Source organism: Suncus etruscus, chromosome 15, assembly GCF_024139225.1.
Source record: "Suncus etruscus isolate mSunEtr1 chromosome 15, mSunEtr1.pri.cur, whole genome shotgun sequence".
In the NCBI taxonomy this organism is placed as follows: Eukaryota; Metazoa; Chordata; class Mammalia; order Eulipotyphla; family Soricidae; genus Suncus; species Suncus etruscus.
Window position 1 is genome coordinate 91876159 of NC_064862.1, and position 24082 is coordinate 91900240.

At 59.7% G+C, this 24082-nt stretch overlaps 1 protein-coding gene across 1 annotated transcript; it reads left to right on the forward strand.

The window, feature by feature from the left end:
- The first annotated feature begins 14711 nt into the window (after nt 1-14711).
- Nucleotides 14712-24011, forward strand: COMP (cartilage oligomeric matrix protein). The gene is made up of 19 exons (XM_049788536.1): nt 14712-14821; nt 16545-16630; nt 16917-16968; nt 17637-17806; nt 18304-18441; nt 18555-18629; nt 18779-18937; nt 19060-19164; nt 19514-19621; nt 19778-19937; nt 20128-20246; nt 20388-20440; nt 20529-20710; nt 20970-21148; nt 21246-21294; nt 21764-21960; nt 22681-22853; nt 23103-23242; nt 23962-24011. The coding sequence occupies exons 2-19, from the start codon at nt 16565-16567 to the stop codon at nt 24009-24011; spliced, it is 2175 nt and encodes a 724-aa protein (XP_049644493.1). The 5' UTR covers nt 14712-14821; nt 16545-16564.
- The last annotated feature ends 71 nt before the right edge of the window (nt 24012-24082 follow it).

Genomic DNA, 24082 nt, shown 5'->3' on the forward strand with positions numbered 1-24082 from the left:
AAGGGTGTCCCAGGAGCCTCCGGGGGGCTCAGTGCTGGGGTCTGAGTACGCACCATGCCACACAGAGATGCCAAGCACCACACAGAGATGCCAAGCACCACACAGAGATGCCAAGCACGCAGCCCAGAGGCCCCGTGCATGGCCTCCTGCGATTTCTGGGCTCTACCCCAGCTCAGGTGGCTGGTTGAGGGAGAAGAGCCAGAACAATCAGAACTGGAATAAATGAGCTACTGCAGGGCTACTGCACAGGGCCATCTGGGGTTGATCCCCGCCACCCCATACGGTCCCCCTAAGCACTGCCAAATATGGCCCCCCAAGCAAAAATGTACAAGCATGAGCTATTTCAGGATTGGAGTAACAATACCGATGGGGGGGGGATTCTTGCTTTGTACACGACAAATCCAGGGTCAATAACCACATCATGTATGTTCTCAGAGTAAAAACTGGCCATTCTGGGGGTGGCCCAGAAAAAAACAGGAACAAAAATGAGCTACTGCTTGGCCCAGAGTGGTTCTTCAGCAAGTAGAGCATTTGCCTTGCATGGGCCTGCCCTGGGTTGAGCACAGAGCCAGGAGTCAGCTCTGAGCACTGCCAAGTGTGGCCCAAAAACTTTTTTTGTTTGTTTGTTTTTGTTTTTTTTTTGTTTTTTCAGGCCACATCCGTTTGATGCTCAGGGGTTACTCCTGGCTAAGCACTCAGAAATTGCCCCTGGCTTGGGGGGGACCATATGGGACGCCGGGGGATCGAACCACGGTCCTTCCTTGGCTAGCACTTGCAAGGCAGACACCTTCCCTCTAGTGCCACCATGCTAGCCCCGGCCCAGAAACTCTTGTGCCACTATTAACTTCATCTGGGGAGGTTTTCTGGCAGCAGGGTTGGTCTGCACATCCATTCTCCCACAAAGACAAACCTCTCAAATTGGCTCCCCCAAAGCACTAAGGGGCGTTGCTGCCTGCTGGGCCTTCCAGCCATGGGCCTCACTGGGCACTGAACAGTGTGAGCTGACCTGGGCACGGAGCCCTCATGCCCTCTGCTCCTCTGTGGTTTAGGGAGCTGTCAAAGACCCAGAGGAAGCTCAGAGACTGGGTTCCTGTAGCAAGTCAGCCCCTGAAGAGGTTGACTGATGGTGGGATGGAGGATGAGGCCTTTCTCTTCCAGCTCGGAGCACGCATCTGCCACCCTGTCTAGCCGACGGTTCTGAGGTGAAACGGCGGGTAAACAGCTCACAGACAGTCAGGCTCGTGGAAATATTCGCTTTATTCGGTGGACAAGACTGAAGTCCAAAGACTCAGCTTCAGTTCCAGCCAAAAAGCCCTGGCCTTCCACAGACTCTTGTTTTTATCCACCAGAATCAGGTACCACCCAATGGTGGGATCAGATACCAACCAATGGTGGAAGCAGAATCAGGTACTACCCTAGGGTGGGGGCAGAATGCCAGGTCACACCCTAGGGTAGGGCACAATCACCAATCAGCCCAGGGTGAGCAACACAGCAATCCCCCAAAATATTTACATACACAACAGGTTCCAAGCCTGGGGGTCCCTCGGTCCTGACCCCCACGTGCTCCATTGCTGGTACCCCAATCCAAGCATGGCCTCTCTAGCATCTGGGGAAGATGAGCCTTTCCAGGCTCCGAAGGCAGGGGGCGCTCTGAGCTCAGGGCATTTAGCACCCACAGGCCACCTCTGCTGGGTCCCTCAAGGCCAGCTGCCAGTTCCTGGCACCCCAAGTTTTGGGAAGGAATCTCTATCAACTACAGAGCTGATCTCTCCCTCTCTCATCTTGCAGACTAGGATCACTGGTGTGGAGCACTAGAGCAGAGCACTGGAGAGGAGCACTGACCTCCCACAACACCCATGAAAACCAAGTCCCAGCGTGCCCAAGCCAGGCTCTGTCTGTGTGCAGGTCGATTGGTCAGTCCCTGCCTTCTCGCTTTAGCCGGCTCCTGCCTGGGCCTTCCCGGCCTCACTCGTGCTGGACCAGGACATGCTGTGGACTTTGGGTTTCAGGTCAAGGGAGTGGTGAGGGCGGGAGGCATTGCCTGGTACTAGAGTTCATGAACCCCTGTCCCTCTGGTTGCCGATGCAACCGGCCCTGGTCACAGGTGAAACCTGTAATTGTCTTGTTCGCTTTGGTTTTGGAGCCACACTCGGCGGTGCTCAGGGCTCATTCCCAACTCTGCACTCAGGAATCACTCTTGGAGGTGCTCAGGGGACCTTGTGGAATGCCCAGGATCGAACCTAGGTTGGCCAAGTGCAAGGCAAATGCCCTCCCACTGTACTTTTGTTCGGGTCCTTTACTTAATATTTCCCCCATTTTTTTTCCTTGGTGGGTTGGCCATACACAGCTGTGCTTAGGGGTTACTCCTGGCTCTATGCTCAGAAATCACTCCTGGTAGGCTCTGAGGACCCTATGGGATGCTGGGGTTCAAATCCAGATCAGTCAGGTACAAGGCAAATGCCCTCCCTGCTGTACTATTGCTCCAGCCCCTTGCCTTGTTTTAAGATTGCCAGAGCAGGGCCAGGTGCTGGAGGGACAGTGGGGTAACCCCCTCCCCAACAGGCCATGGAGGGTCCTCTGAGCCCTCCCGGGGGGCAACTTCCCAACACCATTGAGCAAAGAAGCAAAGGACCCAGAAGATGGGCATGACTTCAGGGAGAGTACATGGGATCCAGGGGAGGGGAAATCCCGCAGACCTGTCATGACCCCACCTCCCACTCAGTCTGCTGAAATGCTTCCCAAAACACACTCCGAAACAATCTCCCAAGCCACGATTACAGCTGCCCTGGAGCAGTTGCTTGGTGATCACCCCCCCCCCAATTCTACCCCTGCCCCGAAGATCTGCACGAGGCACCCAGAGCCCAGACCCCAGGGCCGACCCCTTCCTTGGAAAGGGGGCTTAAGGGAGAGATGGAGAGGCCCTCCAGGTGGCCTTGGTCTGGACAAAGATGGCTGCCCCCCAAGACACGGCCTGCACAGACTGCTATCTCTCTGCCCACTCTCCCCCCATACACACACAGCAGCTTTATAATTTTGATTTTGTTTTGGGGCCACACCCAGCGGTGCACAGGGCTAACTCCGGACTCTGTGCTCAGGCATCACTCCTGGCAGGGTTCAGTGGACCCTATAGGCACCAATAGTTGAACCCAGGTCAGATGCTACAATGCCAGCACCCAGCCACCCCACCCTGCTGTCCTGTTCTCTGCATCCCCCTGTTGGAGGTGACATTCACAGTTCCTTGTTCTCAACTGCCCCATTCACAGGCAGTGACCGCGTCCACCACGCGACCAACTACTGCCCCTGCCAGGTTCCAGAACATTCCATCACCTCTGAGAGGAAATTCCTCGCTGGTGCAGCCCGGGAGGAACAGTAAGCCTTTGAGGACAGGCACATCATGGGGTGGGGCGGTTTAGGGTCGCTCTGGCCGTGCTGTGGGGGTAACATGCAGTGCCATGGTTGAGCCCAGGGTTCCCCATGCCCAGATGCCCCCCAGCTCTGTCCAGCTTTTTTTGTCAATGACAAAAGCTCTTTATTATGCTGGTGAGGAAGGGAAGGGTGTCTGCTGTCTGTCACCCCCATCCTCAGCCCTACCTGGGAACCTCTCTCTTAGGAATTTAACCCAACACCTGTATCTGCATCCCTAGACTGTTGTTTTGTTTTGGGGCCACACCCAACGGTGCTCAGGGCTGACTCCTGGCTCTGTGCTCACACATCCCTCCTGTCCAGGCTAGGGGAACCCTATGGGATGCCAGGAATCAAACCCAGGTCAACTGTGTACAAGGCAAACACCCTCCTAACTGTGCTATGGTTCAGGCCCCTGTACCCCAATTCTGTTTTTTTTTTCGGTTTTTGGGCCACACCTTGTGACGCTCAGGGGTCACTCCTGTTCTGCACTCAGAAATCGCTCCTGGGGGCCAGGGAGATAGCACAGCGGTAGGGCATTTGCATTGCACTCAGCCGATCCAGGACGGACGGTGGTTTGAATTCCAGCATTCCATATGGTTCCCCGTGCTTGCCAGGAGGGATTTCTGAGCACAGAACCAGGAGTGACCCCTGAGCACCACCATGTGTGACCCAGAAACCAAAAAAAAAAGAGAGGGAGGAAAAAAAAGAGAAATCGCTCCTGGCAGGCTCGGGGGACCATATGGGATGCCAGGAATCAAACCTGGGTTCGTCCCGGGTCAGCCGTGTGCATGGCAAATGCCCTATCACTGTGCTATAGCTCTGGTCTGTACCCCAATTCTGAATTGACCTCCAGACCCGCAAATCCAGGGTCTGAGTTTACAAGACCCCTGGAGAGCCAGGAGTCCCCCTTATCTTATTCCCCATTGCCCTGGTTGCCAGCTGTGGCCGCACTCATTTGTGGGGGTCTGGGGGGAACAGTGGGTGCTTGTCTTGCTTCAAAGGCAGCCCTGCCTGTGGGCTGCGGTAGGCAGGCCTGGCTAGGCGCTTGAAGGTAGCCACAGCCTGGGCGGGGGTCCGGGACCGCCAGCTGGAGGCTCGTGTCTGACCACCGGTAGCTTTTTCGGGGGCTGCAGAGGCCCGCAGAGGTGGGTGGGGGACTAGTTTTAAAGCTCAGGGCTTCCGCAAGACTCAAGGCCCCTATTGAGGGTGTAAGGCCGGGAGGGGGCACCGGGGGGCCTCCTGGGGTTCATCAGGGTTTTCAGGTGTGTCGGGTGGGGCGCCCTGCAGAGGCCCATAGCCCTGGCTCTCCACACCCATCACCGCAGCAAGGGGAAGGGAGGGCAAGGAGAGAAACCCCTTCCTCACCACCAGGTCCCACACCCCACACCCATACATAATGTCCAGCTACACTCCAGGGGGTCTAGGACCACAGTGGGGGGTCAGGGTCAGTCCTGGCTCTGTGCTCAGGTGGGCTCAGGGGTCTGAGGGGTTGAGGACATTGAACTCAGCTGGTCTCTCTCTCTTTTTCTCTCTCTGTCTCTGTCTCTCTGACTCTGTCTCTGTCTGTCTGTCTGTCTGTCTGTCTGTCTCTCTCTCTCTCTCTCTCTCTCTCTCTCTCTCTCTCTCTCTCTCTCTCTCTCTCTCTCTCCAGGGAGGATTTAGCTGCCGCTGAATGACCTCACTTGCCCTCACACCCATTCCCCAATGGCCAGGAAAGTTCCAGAACTCCAGGAATGAAGGGGTCAGGGGAGGTAGCTGCTGGGCCAGACTCGGGAAAGGCCAGGCCATGGGCAGTACCTCCCCACTGTGGCCAGCCCCCCAATGCCCACCCCAATGGCATGGAGCCTGTCTGAGAACCCTGAGCCTAAGTTCCTTTCTGTTCTTACTTCTGGGAACCTTGACCAGCTCCCTGGCCCCTCCAATCCCACCCTTAAATTCAAACACCAAACCCCAACTCACTCCTGCTCTGAGACCCCTGAGGCTGCTTCTGGAAATTTCCCTTTCTGGGGGCCACACCAAGAGATGCTGAGGGATTGCAGCCACTTCCCAGGGAAACTCAAGCTAGTTCAGCAATGTGGGGCCATGATGAGCTCGGGCTGACTGTTTCTGGGGCCTTCCAGGGCTCCCCTGGACTTGAGAATCCATAATTTCATCCTATTGACACATGATCTACATGGCTGATTCATTTCTTTCTTTCTTTCTTTCTTTCTTTCTTTCTTTCTTTCTTTCTTTCTTTCTTTCTTTCTTTCTTTCTTTTTTTTTTTTTTTTGTGGTTTTTGAGTCACACTCGGCAGTGCTCGGGGGTTATTCCTGGCTCCGTGCTCAGAAATTGCTCCTGGCACACACGGGGGACCATATGGGATGCTGGGATTCGAACTGATGACCTTCTGCATGAAAGGCAAACACCTTACCTCCATGCTATATCTCCAGCCCCATCATTTTGGTTTTTTGTTTTGTTTTTGTTTGTTTTTATTGTTTTTTGGGTCACACCCAGTGACATTCAGAGGTTACTCCTGGCTCTACACTCAGAAATCGTTCCTGGCTTGGGGGACCATATGGGAGGTCAGGGATCGAACCGAGGTCCTTCCTGGGTCAGCCCTGTGCAAGGCAATTTTTTTGTTTTGTTTTATTTTGGGACCACACCCGTGGGTAATGCTCAGGGGTTACTCCTGGCTATGGGCCTCCTGAAATTGCTCCTGGCTTGGGGGACCATATGGGATACCGGGGGATAGAACTGCGGTCTGTCCTAGGCTAGCGCTGACAAGGCAGACACCTTATCTCTAGCACCACCACGCCGGCCCATCTCGGCCCTCATTTTGATTTTTGGTTCTTGGGTCTCACTCAGCAGTGCTCAGGGTTAGCTCCGGGGACCCTAGCAGGTTCGGGGACCCTATCGGATGCCGGGGATCAAACCCTGGTCAGCTAGGCAAACGCTCTCCCTTCTGTGCTTCGTTCTGGCCCCACATGCTGGTTCTTAGGTGATTCCCCTGGGCCTAGCTGCTTCCTTCTCCACCCTCGGGTCACCCTGGGTTACTGTCTGGGGCATCGCCTGTATCAGATTTTGTTATGTCCAGCACAAGAAAAAAATAGGCCCCCAAACTATGTGGCAGATGGAGAAAGTGGGGGAGTGTATGGGGGACCTGGTAAATCTGAGCTTGTAGCAAAACCAACCAGGAGGATTATTTCCTGTTATTTTAATTATCTCCCCCCCACCCCGTTCTCAGGCCACACCCAAGGTGCTGGGGGGGTCCCCCATAACCCAGCTCAGGTGGCAGGGCCTGGGCTAACCTGGCCTGTGCTTCTCTGACATATGTTTCCCTCTGCCCTGAGTGTGACTAGGGTGGGTCAGGGCCCTGGATCCCACAGGCCCAGCACTTGTCGCCCCCACCCCCAGCCGTGTGTCCCTGCCCTGCTGTCCAGTCCTGTTCTCCCAGACTGGAAACCAGGACCAAGTTACAAAGTGCAGCTGTGACTTGGACACGGCCCCGGAACTGTGGTTTTGGGGAGGCCCTGCTCAGGGTGTGTCTGTGTGCATGTGTCTGTGGGGGGGAGTGTGTGGGGGTGGGGGTGCACGTGGTGTGTCTGTGTGTGAATCTGCGTGAAGGGTGTGTGTGAGTGTCTGTCTGTCCAGTCCGTCCCTGCATGGTCCCTCTGGGGGGAGAGAAACTGGCAGTGGCCATAGTTGGAGCAAACACTAAGCCCCATACTCCACTGCAGTCCCAGTGCCTGTCTGAAAATACTGGGGCCCCCACCTCCCCGACTCCAGAGGCCTGGGCCAGAGCTGGATGGCCACCAGGGCCCGTGACTCAGTTTCCCGCCTGGAAAGGAGGGGATCCCCTGGGAGCTCTGGAGGGTGACTGGTGAGGACCAGCTGTGTGTCCCTCCCCAGCCCAGTCCAGGGGTGCCAGGGACCCACAAAGGGAGATGACCCGGTGGCTAGCAAGGATTCAACCCCTGGGTTCTCAGCCCCCGTGAGCAGGACCAAGTGCAGTTCTGTCATGCCTGGAGCACGAGCCTCACAAAACATCCACATCCTCAAATCTTCTGGCCGGGGTGCTGGCGTGTTTCCCGTCAGTGCTCCATTGTCTACTGTGCATTAATGAACACGCACACCAGCGCAACTCATTCACACATGTACTCACACACGCCACGCACACACAAACACAGTCACAGACACTTGTGTACACGTACACACATACACATTCATGCTGGGGATGAAGCTCCAGTCACGTCCCCTCCTCAAGCCCAGAGACATGGTGGCCAGACCCAAGCCAGTCCCAGCCCTGAACAAGGGGGGTGGGCCTGATGCCCTGAGCACTGCCCCGGAGCCGCCCAAGTGACTGTGCAGGAAAGGGGAAGGTGAGACTCCCTAGGGACAGAGTTTTCCATTCTGGGAAGATGGAATGTTCTAGAACAGCTGGAGCAGCGCTTTGCCCAGCCGGGAAAACGTCCCTTTGAGGGGGTTAAGTCGCCACTGCGCTTCCACCAACGAGACGTGGGGACATGTGGTCTGTCTGGGAAATTTAGGGTTCCGGGGAGTAACCTGAACACTGGAGCCTGTGCTCCAACCCTTGGGGTAGTCTCCCAGTCCCCTGATGATTTATTGTTTACTTTTCTTTTGGGGGGCTACAAGTGGGTGCTCAGGGGACCAAGTGGTCTGAGGGTTGAACCCCCCAGCCGGGGTCCTGAATGGCGCCTCAAGAATGATGTCCCCAGCCAGAAACATCATTGGGGAGGACGAGGGTGGGGCCACCCCCAGCGGTGCTCAGGCTCACTCCTGGCTCTGCTCAGGGATCATTCCTGGCAGTGTTCAGACAGAGCACAGCTCTCTCCTGGCAGAGCTTGGAGGACCAGTAGTGACACCCAGATTCAACCCAGAGTCAGACACATGCAAAACAAGTGCTTTAGGTCTTGTTGTATCTCTCCGGCTCCAGAACATTTTTTATTTGCAAAAGAAAAAGGAGGCGGCTGGAGTCCCCGCAGATGACTCTGCATCTCTGGGTGTCTGTGCACCGGTCGCTCCCTCCTTCGCAGGCGCTGGGGCGTCTGGATTATTCCGTGCGTGTTTCTGACTTGCCCCATTTCGACACTTGGAAGCGGGGCTGGGGCCAGAGGGTGTGGGGCCCGCTCCCAGGGGCTGCTCCGCCAGACAGTCGGAAACAACAGCCAGCCAGGCCGCTGCTGTGCCAAACAGAGCCTGTTTCCTTGCGGTGTTGCCTGGTACCGGGGGAGGTCAGGAGGCCAGGCCGGGCGGGAAGGCGGCTGCCTTCCAAGGAAGCCTGAGCCGGGGCTGGGCTGCCAACCTGCCCCCGGGCCCTGGGGCAGCGTTTCGATGGGGAGACCAGGGCCTCGAGGTAGGGCGACCTGGTCCCAAGGGCCTGGCTCCCATCCCTCCCTGCAGAGGCCTGCTCCAGCCAGCGCTGGCCAATCAAAGCCCTCCATGGATAGCCATCGATCTGAAGGGGCTTCTGAGCTGGACCAATGAGAGACAGCCTTGAGATTTTGGTTTGTCCGTCCACCAATCAAAGCTCTTTAGCCACTGTCCAACATGATTGGTTCCAGGAGGGGCGGGACTCCTCAGCCTGGCCAATGAGAGACAGCTTTGCCTTGAGATATGTCCGTCTACCAATCAAAGCCCTCCAACTACTGTCCAACATGATTGGTTCTGGGAGGGGTGGGGCTTCTGAGCTGGGCCAATGAGAACGAGCCGTGGGATCTTGGGTTGGCCAATCAGCGAGAGAGGTGCTAGCCCGTCCGCCAATAGTGATGAGATTGGGGAGAACTCTGCAGGTGCCAATGGCGCAGTCACTGGGGGAACTGAAGGGACAGCAAAAGACAAGAAACAGAATTACGTGATCTGTAGCTTCCACCTGCAAATGTCAGGGCGAAATGAATATGAATGAATATTAATAATACGAATAAGAATAAGCAAATACTATTATAATAAATGAATAATTTATATATTAAATGATAAGGTGTGGTCGCATTCCAGACTGTTCTACTCCCAGAGGCTCCAGGCAAAACGTTTATCAGCCAGTGACTAGACAAATTCAATTTACCCACAAAAACGGGGGCGCTCAGTGAGCCAACGACCCGACTCCCCAGATCTTATGCAGAACCCTGAACTTTTCCCTGAGAAACACAGATCCTGACCGCCTCACTGAGGGTTCTGGACTCAGCCATGCCTGACGGTGACTTCTCTCCCAGCCATCTTTCCTTCCAAAAAATCGGTAGCATCAGTTCACACCCATGCTTCATTTGTCCTACAGATGAGAATAGCTAACTTGATGGTCCTGGGGCGACAGGGGGGTCAGTCCCACGCCCCATCTCCGGGTTCTCAGGATCTCTTCGTGCCAGCACCGCCACTCAGAGCACCACGGGAAAGGCCCCTGCACAAACCATCCTTCAGGGCAGAGGGAAGAGAAGGCCGGGGCTCTGCTGTGCGGGTGCTCTGCCCTGTACCCCACCTGGAAGCTCGGGGCCCCATGAAGGATAAGCAAGGATAAGGGATAAGAAGGATAAGGGAGCCTCATTGATGCTGAGGGGCTGACACTCAGTACCTGTGGCCGTGGCTCCTGCCCCCTGAGGTCCTGAGGCTCTTGCCTTCGCCTCCCTCAGGCCTCAGTTTCCCCTCTCCCCAAAGGCGGGCTGTTCGGGCACCCCGTGCTCTGCCAGGGGAGCTCATTCCCGAGCGGGTGTGTCTGGTGGAACCGGACTGGGCTGCAAATCCTGGCGCGGGTAGGGTGGGGGCGGCTGACCAGACTCCCGGGGGCGTCGTGGCCGGGAACAGCCCCCCCAACATGCCGTATTACTGTTGGCTCCGGGGATGGGCAGTTGAGCTGCTGCTGCTGCTGCTGCTGCCTCACTCTTTTTCCACTGGCGGCTGAGGACTCGGTGTCCTGGCGCGTCTGCCCACGCTGGCACGGTGCCTCCTTGGCCCTCACGGGGACCCGCTGCACTTACAGGCTGAGTCCTGGGACAGCCACTGTGGGGGCCTCCCTCCAGCAGCTGCCTGACCCCGGAGCCATGGGCCAAGGGGACAGAAGAGGCTACTGTGTGTCCCACACTGTCCTCTGTCACCTCACAGTTGACTTAAGTGGAACAGACCGTGGGACTTCCAAGGGGTTCACTCATCAACCCACCCACCCATCCACCCACCCATAATTCATTAATCCATCCACCATCCATACACACAGCACCCCCCTTTCCCACTTGTCCATCTCTGGCTCTGTCCACCCACCTCATCATTTGTGCATCTTTCCTCCCTCCCGTTCTCCCTCTTTTCTTCCATCCTCCCTCCTTTTCTTTTTTTTTTTTTTTTTTTTTTTTTGGTTTTTTGGGCCACACCTATTGACGCTCAGGGGTTACTCCTGGCTATGCTCTCAGAAGTTGCTCCTGGCTTAGGGGACCATATGGGACACCGGGGGATTGAACCGTGGTCCGTCCAAGGCTAGCGCAGGCAAGGCAGGCACCTTACCTCTTGTGCCACCGCCCGGCCCCCTCCCTCCTTTTCTTCCTTCTTCTTTCCATCCTCTCTCTCTCCTTCCTTCCTTTCTTCCTCCTTCCTTCTATCCTCCCTCCCTCCTTTCTTCCTTTCTTCCTTCCTCCTTTCTTCCATTCTCTCTCCCTCCTTCCTTCCTTCTTTCCTCCCTTTTTTCTTCCTTCCTCCTTTCTTCCTTCCTCCATCCTTCCATCTTCCTTCCTTCCTTCCATCCTCCCTCTCTCCTTCTTTCCTTTCTCCCTCCTATCCTCCCTCTCTCCTTCCTTTCTTCCTCCTTTCTTCCATCCTCCCTCCCTCCTTTCTTCCTTCCTCCTTTCTTCCATCCTCTCTCCTTTCTTCCTTCCTTCCTTCCTTCCTTCCTTCCTTCCTTCCTTCCTTCCTGCCTTCCTTCCTTCCTTCCTTCCTTTCTTTCTTCCGTCCTTTCCTTTCCTTTCTTCCCCAGAAACAGACACCAGGCTCAGGCAGGTGGTGGATAAACCCCAGGTCATCTGAGACTCTCCTCTGTGCCTCCAGGGATATGTCCAGGGATTCCTTATGAAAGGTTGAGGCCTCCCTGAGCCCCATCTCAGCCCTTAACATGGGGTGTGGTCAGAGATCAGAGTGTGCTGCGGGGGTTGCGGGCACTATGAAGGGGGTGAAGCCATATAATTGAGGCGGTGGGCCAGGGGCAAGGTCAGGGTGCAGAGAGGTCCCAGGGACTCGCCTCTGTCCTGCTCTGAAAGCTTTGGGTGATGCCCAGCTTTGGGGTTGGCCATAGCTCTGCCAAGCCGCTGCCCACCCAATTCCAGGACCTTTTAGTACCCCCAACTGCAGCAAAGAGGCAGCCTTTGCCAGGAGCCCCATACCCCTTATTTCCTTTCTCCCTCTCCTGGGACGGGTGAATCATTTTGTTTAAACCACTATTTGGCTCCAGCTGTATACAGGCTGTGACTACCCGCTGGGGGTGAGGGCGCCTCCCTCCCTGCCAGGCCACCCGCCCCTCCGCCAGACTGAGCCCCACATCCCACCACCGGTGGGTAAACACACCCCACCCCATTTCCCGCCTGAACAAGGGGCGCCCTGTGAATGGGCTGGGAGTGGGGGGCCCAGCTGCAGAACCTGGGTGAGGGGGCCGCGTAGGGGCAGGGGCTTCCTGTCTGCGTTTCCTGCCTGACAAACTGCTGGAGGAATAACCTGGGGCCTCAGAGACAGGACTGGGGGGCCAATGGGGAACCGGAATAGCCTTGCTTGGATGCAAGGTGATGGACCGGGGTTCAACCCCATCACCACAGGGTCCCTGGGCCACCACAAGTGAGCACAGAGGCAGGGATGGCTGCGAGCACCATTGACATGTGTCATCCACACTGCCCCCCATTAAATCAAGAAGCCAGAAGCATTTGGGGGGGGGCATCAGCATGGTCGGCAAGAACCAGGCAACCCCTCCAGAATTCCTGGGGTACTGGGGTTTTAGAAGGGGGGTCGGGATTTCTTAGACAGGTCCTCCTGAAGCCGGCGATGGGAATTGGGTTGTTGCTTGGAGCAGCCTTCAAGAAGGTGGGTTATGGGCCAGTGTGATAGCACAGTGATAGGGCGTTTACCTTGCATGTGGCAGATCCAGGACGGACCACGGTTTGATCCCCATCGTCCCATATGGTCCCCCTAGCCAGGAGCAATTTCTGAGCATAGCCAGGAGTAAACCCTGAGCATTACCGGGTGTGGCCCAAAAAGAAACAAACAAAAGAAAGTGGATTAAGGGGCCAGATTGATGGCACAGCGCAAAGGGCATTGGCTCTGCATGTAGCCCACCTGGGTTTTATCTCTGGCATCCCATAGGGTCCCTCTGGAACAGTGCAGAGAGTGATTCCTGAGCGCAGAGCCAGGAGTCAGTCCTGAGCATTGTTGGATGTAGCCTAACCCCCTCCCCCAATAATTAATTAAAGTATAAAATAGGGGCTGGAGAGATAGCATGGAGGTAGAGCATTTGCCTTGCATGCAGAAAGACGGTGGTTCGAATCCCGGTATCCCATATGGCCCCTGAGCCTGCCAGGAGCGATTTCTGAGCATAGTGCCAGGAATAATCCCTGAGCGCTGCCGGGTGTGACCCCTCCCTAAAAAAAAGAGAATAAAATAAAGAGGCTGGAGTGACAGCACAGAGAGAGACATTTTCATCCCCAGCATCCCACTGCTGGACATGGCCCAAAATCCAAGGAACAAATAAATAAAAATAAAGGGAAAGGAAAACCTGCAAAGGCAGGTTAATGGAGTCTCAGCTAAGGAGCGTGGCAGTTCCTGGCATCACACAGGGTCCCTGAGCACCACCACCATACACCCACCGCACCCAAAATACAGAGGCCCTTCGAGGTGTCCCCGGCTTGGCCTCAGGGCCTGGGGGTTACACGGATGCTAGGCCAGTCTCTGCAGGCACCCTGGACAATGCCACCTCCCTGCCAGCTCTCTAAGGTGGGTCCCTGGGCACATCAGGTCCCTGGGCACTAGCAGTTGGTGAGGGAACTCCAGCAAGTCCCTGCGCCTCCTCCCCAAATACTTTCCCTCTGCATTCACAAGGGGCGGTGGCTTGGCAGCTGGGGGCCCCCTGTGTGTCACACACACAAACACACACACACACACACACACACACACACACACACACACACACACACACACACACCCTGCCGGGAAGGACCTGGAGGGCACCAGCCCTTGAGCATCTGTGGGAAGGGGGTGATGGCTACTTCTGGGGTGCAGCCAGAGGCCATGGGCACCAGAGAGGCTTAAGTTGGCCGGCCCTTGAGTCTGGAATCTGGGGTTCCCCAATTCTGCTCCCCTCTTGGAAAGCCTGTGAGCCCTGAAATATTTAACAGGAAGGTCGCTCTGGGGTCTCTCAGCCGCGAACCTTGGGGGTTCCCATGGAGGGGTTGGGTAGGGAAGGCCTGGTGGTTGGCTCGGAGTCACACAGCGGGTGGCCCCCCAGGGACTCCCTCCACCCAAAGAAAGTTCAGTATGCGGGGACCTAGCCAGGAAAGAGTCCGAGTGGTTTCCAGTAACGCAAAACATGTGGAGTCATTTTCCCCTAACCCCTCGGAAGTTAACTAACTGCAACAGTCCAAATCGCAGAGGGCTTCCTGGAAGAGGAAGAGGGGAAGGAGGAGGAGGAAGGATCTTGGGCAGAGTCAGTGTCAGTCAAGGTTGGTAACTCGGCCGGCCGGGAAGCAGGGGAAATGGGTGGGATGTTGGTGAGCACCGGAGGCAGGGTGGGGGGACCGGGTGGGGGTCCCACGGGCGCTCCCTAGCCCCCCACTGCGACCCCACCTTCGCTGCTCCCTCCCCGCACGTCCTCCGTGAACAAGGCCACGTGTGTGCGCCCCATCCTGGTCCTGTCCGTCCCATCCCCGGCGCCGTGCCCGGCCCAGCCCGTGGCCTGCGCCCAGCTGCCGGAGTCGCGCGCCAGTGGCCGGCCTGGCCGAGCCCTGCGGTTTGCCCGAGAATTCCAGCCGGGCCCCAGGTACGCGCGGACGCCAAGGAAAACAGGAGGTGAGCTCATGGGCTCAGGGGCCGGGCGGGTGCGGGGTACGTGGGGGCTCAGGGAGGCGCAGGGGTGCGGAGGCACAGGGAGACACTATTCCCTCTCCCCAGCTCACCCTCCCTGCTCTCTCCTGCTCCCGAGACAGTGCTCCCTCTGGGCGGCATCTTCTCTGCCTGGAGCCTTCCTTCTCGGTTCTCTGGGCCCTGCCAGGCTTTCCACCCTGTCCAACAGGCCGACACACTTAGTGTTCGGTGCTCGGTGCCCACCCATTCTACAGGAGGTGAACAGGATGGTTGGCCCCAACCCCAGGAGATTTCTTTGCCACCTCCTCCAGAAAGCCTTCCAGCACTGCTCTGTCACATCTATCCAGAGAACGGATCAGCCTTGTTCCTCCTCTAGGTGGCTTCAGGCCGGTCAGTCCCAGCCCCTACCCCCTGTTCCTGGGACTCAGTTTCTCTGTCTAGAACATAGAGACTTTGGGCACGGGGTAGGAAGGGTTAACTCTCAGCTGGGAGAGATGACAGCCCCATCAGCTCATTTTTATTTTATTTCATTTTATTTATTTTTTTTTTTACATTTTTTTTTTTTTTTGGTTTTTGGGCCACACCCGGTGCCGCTCAGGGGTTACTCCTGGCTATGCGCTCAGAAGTCGCTCCTGGCTTGGGGGACCATATGGGACGCCGGGGGATCGAACCGCGGTCCGGTCCGTCCTAGGCTAGCGCAGGCAAGGCAGGCACCTTACCTCCAGCGCCACCGCCCGGCCCCTATTTCATTTTATTTTATTTATTATATTATTGAGTTTTGGGTTACACCCTGCAGTGCTCAGGGCTCAATCCTGGTTCTTTGCTCAGAGATCACTGCTGGCAAGCTCAGGGGGACCCTATGAGATGCCAGGGATCGAACCTAGATCGGTCCTGTGCAAGGTAAAAGCTCTCCCTGCTGTGCTCTCGCTCTGCTCCCCAAAATCTGTTTTTGATTTGAGGACAGGGTGTCCACACAGGAGCCAGAGGAGCTCCCTGACAGACATGAGCTGCCTTTCTTCCCCTCCTCTGACCCTGGGGGGTTCAGGGGACTTTACTTGATCACTCCAGTCCCTTCTGGGGCCCCCTGGGAAAATGAGCCCCTTCAAGCCCGCCAGGCTGCCCACTGTCCCATGGGCAGAGAGAAATCACCCCTGTGCCTTAGTAGTTGAACTGATGGGGGAAACTGAGGCAAAGGCTCATACCATTGGCTGGGGGTGAGGGCAGCAGGGGTGGGACCTGAGATGGGGGTCTTTTGTGGTTCCTTAGCTCCAATTCCAGAGCTGGGACAGGAGCTGACCAGCCCTTGCTTGGTCCCAGAGAGCACTGCAAGGAGGAGCATCACAACTGGTGTAACCTCTGAGCACCGCCAGATGTAAAGTAAAAACATAGATCATGGGAGTCTGGAGCAATAGCACAGCTGGGTGGGAAGTGGTGGGAGGTTGCCTTGCTTGTAGCTGATCCTAGTTCGATCCCCCACATCCCATAGGGGCCCCCAAGCACCGCCAGGAGTGATGCCTGAGCTACGAATGAGGCAGGAGTCACCCCTGAGCACTGTTGGGTGTGGCCCCAGAAACCTAAAAAGAAAAACCATCAAGTCAAATCAAAGGCCGAAGGGAAGGGGGTGCTGCTGGGGTGGGGTCCTCCAGGACTCCAGCCTGCCTCTCACCCCATTGCTGAGGACTCCGTGACTCAGTTTCCCCGCCGAGTGCCCCGTAGCCCGCGGGGTGGGGCCTCCACCTCCAGACCAGCCTGGTCTGTTTACCTTGCGGCAGGGCTGGGCAGGGCCCCGGGGAGGCCCGGGGGTGGGCTGGGCCGGCGCAGCCGCCGCCCGCCCGGGGATAAATAGAGCCCGCGGGCCCGGGGCGTCGCACACTGCGTGGTCCCCGCCACCGCCGCCGCCATGGTTCGCGCCGCCGCCTGCGTTCTCCTGCTCGCGCTGGCCACCGGGGGCGCAGCAGCCCAGGGTCAGATGCCGCTGGGTGAGAGGGGCCCCCGCCCGCAGAAACACGATCCCCCCCAAAACTGCAGGGAGCCCCGCAGGGCCTGGCGGTGCATCGGGTTGTGGGTCCCCCCAGCAGGACCCCCATAAGCGCCCACCTCCCCGTCCCTGCAGGTGGGGACCTGGCCCCGCAGATGCTCCGGCAACTGCAGGAAACCAACGCGGCGCTGCGGGACGTGCGGGAGCTGCTGCGGCAGCAGGTGCGGGAGAAGGGCCGCGGGAGTGGGGTCCGGGGTGCGGGAGAGGCAGGGGATGCGGATGCGGGGGACGATCCGAAGGATGGAGACTGGAGAAGGGGTCAGCGGGGCGCCTGGAGGAAGAGTCTTGCGCAAGGGGAAGGAGGAGGGAGGGAGAGACTCGGGGTGCGGGAGGGACGGAGAGGCCAAGCGGGGTCGAAGGATGGTCGAAGGGAGGTCTAAGTCCCGCAGGACGCGGGCCCAGGGGGACGGATGCGGCCGGCTCGGGACTCCTTCTTCCCGCCCGCAGGTCAAGGAAATCACGTTCCTGAAAAACATGGTGATGGAGTGCGACGCGTGCGGTGAGCTCGGCGGGGCGGCGGGCAGGGAGCTGCGGGGGCCCGGGGCGCACGGGGAGAGACCCGGGAGCCCGTAGGAAGAAAAGGCGGGACGGGGTGCTCCGGGGCGGGACCACAGCCAACCACGCCCAGAATAGGGCGTGGTCATTTAAGACCCCGCCCTGGGTGGGCGGGTGATCACGCACCACTTCTGGAAAACGGGCGTGGCCAACACAGACATGCCCACTATGGCGGTGTGGAGATCGCCGAGCCGCCGTGGATGGGCGTGGCAATCGCGTCTCACAGCAAGGACGGGGCGTGGCTATAACTGACCCCGCTCAAAGGGGGTGAATATCATGAATTCCCCAGGAAGGGGTGTGTCCCTGTCTGGCCCCACCTATGACTGGGCGTGGTCACGCATAATCCCTCCAGGAAAGGACGCGCTCTTCGCTGGTCACGCCCATCATAGGGCGCGGTCATATCTGGCCCCGCCCACGACTGGGCGTGGTCACGCACAACCCCTATAGGAAAGGGCTCGTTCTTCGTAGGCCCCGCCCATTGTAGGGCGTGGTCACATCTGGCCCCGCCCAGGACGGAGCAGGTATTTGTTGGGCCGCCCTGGGCGTGGCTTCGAGCAGCCTCCTCCCGTGGGCGTGTCTATAAAAGGCCCCGCCCCGGTCTCCACTCTGCAGGGATGCAGCCGGCGCACACGGCCGGGGTGAGCGTCCGGCCGCTGCCCGAGTGCGCCCCCGGCTACTGCTTCCCCGGCGTGGTGTGCACCCAGACGGCCGGCGGCGCGCGCTGCGGACCCTGCCCCGAGGGTTACACCGGCAACGGCTCGCACTGCGCTGATGTCAACGAGGTGCGCCCGCCCCCGCCGCGCTCCCCAACGCCTCCGTCCCCCAGTCCGAGCCCCGCCGCGGCACCGCCTCCGCCACTGGGCGCGGCTCTCCGCAAGGGCCCCCTCGCCATCCCGGGAGCATGCCCGCCGCAGCTCCCCACGGCCGAGGGCCGCCCCCCCGCGCCGGGTCCCTCCGTGGCCGGCGCCGCCCCCTCTGAGCCCCCGCAGCGGCCCCCTTCACCGCCCTGGCGCCCCCGAGCGCCCGCGGGGTGCCCGCCGCCGCCCCTGCCCCGCCGCCGCCTCTGCCTGGCACAGGCGCCCCCCCGCTCGCAGCCCCCCTCCGCCGGCGACGGCCGCCCCGACGCCCCGCTCCTGTGCCCCCGGGAGCGTGGGGCGCGCAGGGACCCGGAACTGGCCCCGCGCCCCTCCTGGACGCCTCGGGGCGCGGCGGGTCCCGGCGGCCCCGCCTGAGCCTCCCAAGGGCCGCGTCCCCTGACCCTCGGCCCTGCCGCCCCCAGTGCAACGCCCACCCGTGCTTCCCCCGCGTGCGCTGCGTGAACACCAGCCCGGGCTTCCGCTGCGAGCCCTGCCCGCCCGGCTACAGCGGGCCGAGCCACGAGGGCGTCGGGCTGGCCTTCGCCAAGGCCAGCAAGCAGGTGGGGGCAAGCCCAGGCCGGGAGGGGCGGGGACGCTGCACTTGGGGCCTGGCGGGCGGAGGGGCGGGCCGGGTCTCCGGTGACTCTCCTCCGGGCGCTCCGTCCCCGCGCAGGTCTGCACCGACGTCAACGAGTGTGAGACCGGGCAGCACAACTGCGTCCCCAACTCCGTGTGTCTCAACACCCGGGTAAGGCTGGCGCGGCGCGGCGCGGCGCGGAGGCCGGAGGGGGAGCCCGCCCGGAGCCCGGAGCGCAAGGCATCGCCCCGGCCCCGGAGGGAGCTGCGGCGGGCGGCTGAGCCCTCCAACCCCGCGCGCCTCCCTCCCGCGCCCCGCAGGGCTCCTTCCAGTGCGGCCAGTGCCAGCCCGGCTTCGTGGGCGACCAGCAGTCCGGCTGCCACCGGCGCGGCCAGCGCTTCTGCCCCGACGGCACGCCCAGCCCGTGCCACGACAAGGCCGACTGCCTGCTGGAGCGCGATGGGTCCCGCTCGTGCGCGGTGAGTGGAGCCCCGTCGAGGGAGGGTCGTCCGGGCTCGGGCTGGCCGGCCCTGGGGTGCGGGAGCGAGCGGCCTGCGCACGCACCCAGCTCCCCGCGCCCTGACCCCTCCCTGCCCGGCAGTGCGCCGTGGGCTGGGCCGGCAACGGGCTCCTCTGCGGCCGAGACACCGACCTGGACGGTTTCCCGGACGAGAAGCTGCGCTGCTCCGAGCGCCAGTGCCGCAAGGTGGGCGGGGCTTGAGCGCTGGTGGGCGGGGCTACGGTTCTGGTGGGCGGGCTATATCTCTAATAGGCGGTGCCAGGGCCTGTGGGCGGGGCCCGGTCTCTAATGGGCGGTGCTAGGGTCTGTGGGCGGGGCTATGGCTCTGGTGGGCGGTGCTAGGGTCGATGAGCGGGGCTTGGACTCTAGTGGGCGGCGCTAGGATCTATAGGTGGGGCTATGGTTTGAGGGGCGTGTCTAGGAGTATGGGGACATGGCTCGTTCCTGATGGGCGGGTACTTTTGTGTGAGTGGGCGGGGTCTTTAGGTAGTGGGCGCGGCCCGTGCCCATCAGGCCCGCCCACATGTCACCCCAGGACAACTGCATGACGGTGCCCAACTCAGGACAGGAGGATGTAGACCGGGATGGCATCGGAGACGCCTGTGACCCGGATGCGGACGGGGATGGGATCCTGAATGAGGAGGTGAAAGCGTGCGGGCGTGCCTGTGGGTGTGCTTAGGTGGGGGCGTGGCTGCAAGGGACTCTGCTTTGTTGGGTGCTCTGGAAGGTGGCAGAGCCTTGGAGCACGGACAGCGGAGCGACCTTTGCTTCTTCCAGCCTGACCCTCCCTGCCTCCCAGGACAACTGCCCGCTGGTGCGGAACCCGGACCAGCGCAATTCTGATGGTGACAAATGGGGCGACGCCTGTGACAACTGCCGGGCCCAGAAGAATGACGACCAGAAGGACACAGACGGCGATGGCCGCGGGGACGCATGTGACGATGACATCGACGGCGACCGTGAGCATGGAGGAGGGCCAGGGCGGTTGGAGGTGGGGCCAGTGGTGCAGGAGACCTTAGCCCAGGCTGCACCTGAGTGGCCCTTGCAGGAGGCCTGGGTGTGGAGGTTCGGACAGTATGTCCCAGGGCTGTGCTGCCGATGTTCCCACCGTGGGGTTCCTGTCCTGTCCTGACCCCTTGCCCCCTGCAGGCATCCGTAACGCGGTGGACAACTGCCCCAGGGTGCCCAACGCTGACCAGAAGGACAGCGATGGTGATGGTGTTGGGGACGCGTGTGACAACTGTCCCAGGAAGAGCAACCCAGACCAGGTCAGGACAGGCCACGAGGGACCCAGACAGGCTGGAAGGGGGAGAGCCTAGGGCTCAGCAGGGCCCACCTCAGGATGTGGGGATATGGAGGGGACGTTCTGTTCCCCTGCCCTGAGGCTGGATCCTGCATCTCCTCCGCAGAGAGACGTGGACCACGACTTCGTAGGAGACGCGTGTGACAGCGATCAGGACCAGTAAGGCACCGCGGGACATGAGGGAGCCCTGGCTGGGAACCCCCTGGCTGGACTCTTCATGGTCTGTCCCCCTCACCCCTCTCTCTAGAGACGGGGATGGGCACCAGGACTCGATGGACAACTGCCCCACAGTGCCCAACAGCGCCCAACAGGACTCAGACCACGATGGCCAAGGGGATGCCTGTGATAATGATGATGACAATGACGGAGTCCCGGACAGCCGTGACAATTGCCGCTTGGTGCCCAACCCTAACCAGGAGGACTCCAACGGTGAGACAGAGCTGGGACAAGGACAGAGTGGAGGAGCCCCAGCGAGTCCTGCCCCGTGGGGTTGGGTTGGGTGTGGCCAAGTGGGAGTGGGCACGGCTAGTAGGTGGCCATGGCCATCCTGGGCAGAGATTGGCGACCCACGGGCGTGGCCTGGCCCTGGTGAGATCAAACAGGCTTCAAGCATGGGCATGGCTGGCTTTGGCTGTGGGCCTGTTGGGGCGAATGACCCAAGAGTCGTCCATCCCTCTCCCCTTCCCAGGGGACGGTGTGGGAGACGCCTGCAGAGAGGACTTTGACGCCGACATGGTGGTGGACAAGATCGACGTGTGTCCCGAGAATGCTGAAGTCACCCTCACTGACTTCAGGGCCTTTCAGACGGTCGTGCTGGACCCCGAGGGTGACGCACAGATAGATCCCAACTGGGTGGTGCTGAACCAGGTGGGGCACGGTCCTGAGAGCCTGTGGAACTGCTAGTGGGGAGCTCGGTCACTACCACCCTCGATTTCTGAGGTTGGGTTTCCTCTGAATCCTGCAGGGCATGGAGATTGTGCAGACGATGAACAGTGACCCTGGCTTGGCTGTAGGTGAGAGGCCAGGGGTGGGTGGGGCCGTAAGGGGGCCAAATGGATGGGTGAGTCCATAGGAGGGGAGGGGTCACCAGATGGGAAGGATCACCAGAAGAGTGAAGTTAGCAGAGGGTGGGCCAACTAGAGGGCAGGGCCAGAAAATGGTGGAGCCAGTGGAGGGTAGAGCCACTGGGCAGGTCAGTAGAGGGGCGGGGTCAGAATTGGGGGGGAGCCAATGAAGGGTAAGCCAATGGATAGACAGGGTCAGTGGAGGGTTGGGACCAGAAGAGGGGTGGAGCAATGGAGAGCAGATCAGTTGAGGGGTGGAACCCAGACGAGGGGTGGGGTCAGCTGGATCTGGGGTCCACTGGGCTGATGTCACTCAAAACTCAATTCACTTGGGGTAAAAGTGCCAGGCTTGGGCATCTCTTGGTCATCGACTCGAATGGGCGTCGCTAGGTGGTGGTCAGCAGCCTTCCCTCCGCAGGCTACACAGCCTTCAATGGCGTGGACTTCGAGGGCACGTTTCATGTGAACACGGTCACGGATGACGACTACGCGGGTTTCATCTTCGGCTACCAGGACAGCTCCAGCTTCTACGTGGTCATGTGGAAACAGATGGAGCAGACATACTGGCAGGCCAGCCCCTTCCGCGCTGTGGCTGAGCCCGGCATCCAGCTCAAGGTGTCCTGATCTTGCCCCCACACACTCTGGGAGATCTTTTTTTTTTTTTTTTTTTTTTTTTTTTTTTTTTGGTTTTGGGCCACTCCTGGCGGTGCTCAGGGGTTACTCCTGGCTGTCTGCTCAGAAATAGCTCCTGGCAGGCACAGGGGACCATATGGGACACCGGGATTCGAACCAACCACCTTTGGTCCTGGATCGGCTGCTTGCAAGGCAAACGCCGCTGTGCTATCTCTCCGGGCCCACTCTGGGAGATCTTACCTCACCTTTCCACAGACCTGTCCCATGCCTTTCCAGTCTGCTCCAGCATCTCCAGCCAGCAGCTTATTGGGGGAGCACCCCTGACAGTGCTCAGGGACCACAGAATGCCTGGAATCGAACCCAGCCCCCCAACCCAACCCTGCTACAAAGTCTGCTCTACCTTTAGGACCCCTGATCTCTCCTTCATACCCCTGTACCCTCAAACTCATCGATGGCCAACTCCCTCACTCTTCCTTCCCCAAACCTCAGAGCCCTAAACTAGCCCATGGGTACTGTATTTTTTTTTTTAGCAGTTCCTTCCCACTCATCCCAGCATGTGGTTGAAACTCTTCCAAGTCTCCAGACCTGACCAGAAAATCTCAGCCTCTGACCAGCCTCCAGGCCCCCACTGGCCCTGCCTGTCCTGTTGGGGAGGGTTCTTGGGGTCCCTGACTGTCCTTCTCCCTGTCCCTGGCTGACCAGGCTGTGAAGTCCTCCACGGGCCCTGGGGAGCACCTCCGGAATGCCCTGTGGCACACAGGAGACACAGGGTCCCAGGTGCGGCTGCTGTGGAAGGACCCGCGCAATGTGGGCTGGAAGGACAAGACCTCCTACCGGTGGTTCCTGCAGCACAGGCCCCAAGTGGGCTACATCAGGTGCGCCCTCTTGCTGTCCTGCCTCCTTAGTTCAGAATGGGTGCTGAACACGGGTGGACACGCCTGAGAATCAACCTGGGCCCTGCCCTGGGGGAACATTGTGGATCGCCTATAGGTGTGGGTGTTGGGGTGTGTGGGGTGTGTGTGCGGGTGTGTGTCCCACTGGACATTCATCCAAAGGGGTGAAAAGGGGCCAGGTCCCTGGGCAGCTGCAGGGGGGCCCAGCCTCACTCGCCTCCCTCCCCGCAGGGTGCGCTTCTACGAAGGCCCAGAACTGGTGGCTGACAGCAACGTGGTCCTGGACACCACCATGCGGGGTGGCCGCCTGGGGGTCTTCTGCTTCTCCCAGGAGAATATCATCTGGGCTAATCTACGCTACCGTTGCAATGGTGAGGAGGGGTCCCCTCGCATCCGCTGGCCAGCCCATCCCCGTCCTGGAGGCCCCGCCCCTCACCTTTGCCCCTCCCACTCACTCACCTTAGCCTCCAAACACTGGCCCTGCTCTTGTCTTAACACCGCCCACCAACTTACTGGCCACGCCCCTCACCGATACCTCCAATCACTGGCCCGGCACTCGCGTTTGCCCTTCCCACTCATTCACTGGTCCTGCCACTCACCATTGTCCCTCCTACCAGCTCGCTGGCCACGCCCCTCCCCTTTGCTCCAATCACGGTCCTGTTCTTGCCTTTGCCCCGCCCACTCGCCTTCACCCCACCCACTGGCCCCGCCCCTCTGCCCTGCTCTCACCTTAGCCCTGCCCACTCGCACACTGGACCCTGCACCTCTGCCCTCCCGCCCCTCCCCTTCGCCTCCAATCACTATCCCTGCTCTTGCCTTTGCGCCGCCCACTAATTTACTGACCACGCCCCTCTCCAGTATCTCCAATCGTTAGCCTGGCACTCGCCTTTGCCCTTCCCACTCCTTCACCGGTCCTGCCATTCACCATTGCCCCTCCTACTAGCTCGCTGGCCCCGCCCCTCTCCTTTGCTCCAATCATGGCCCTGCTCTCGCCTTTGCCCCACCCCCTCGCTCAGTGGACCCCGCCCTGTCCTCGACCTCACCCCTGGGCCGTCCCCTTCCGCTGACCTCGCTCCTCCCCTCCCTGCAGACACCATCCCGGAGGACTACGAAAACCAGCAGCAGCGGCTGCGGGCCTAGGGCTGGCCCGACGCCTCCTCGGACAGGGGACGGGGACGGGGACCAAATAAAGTTTGTACAGCGGGACGGAC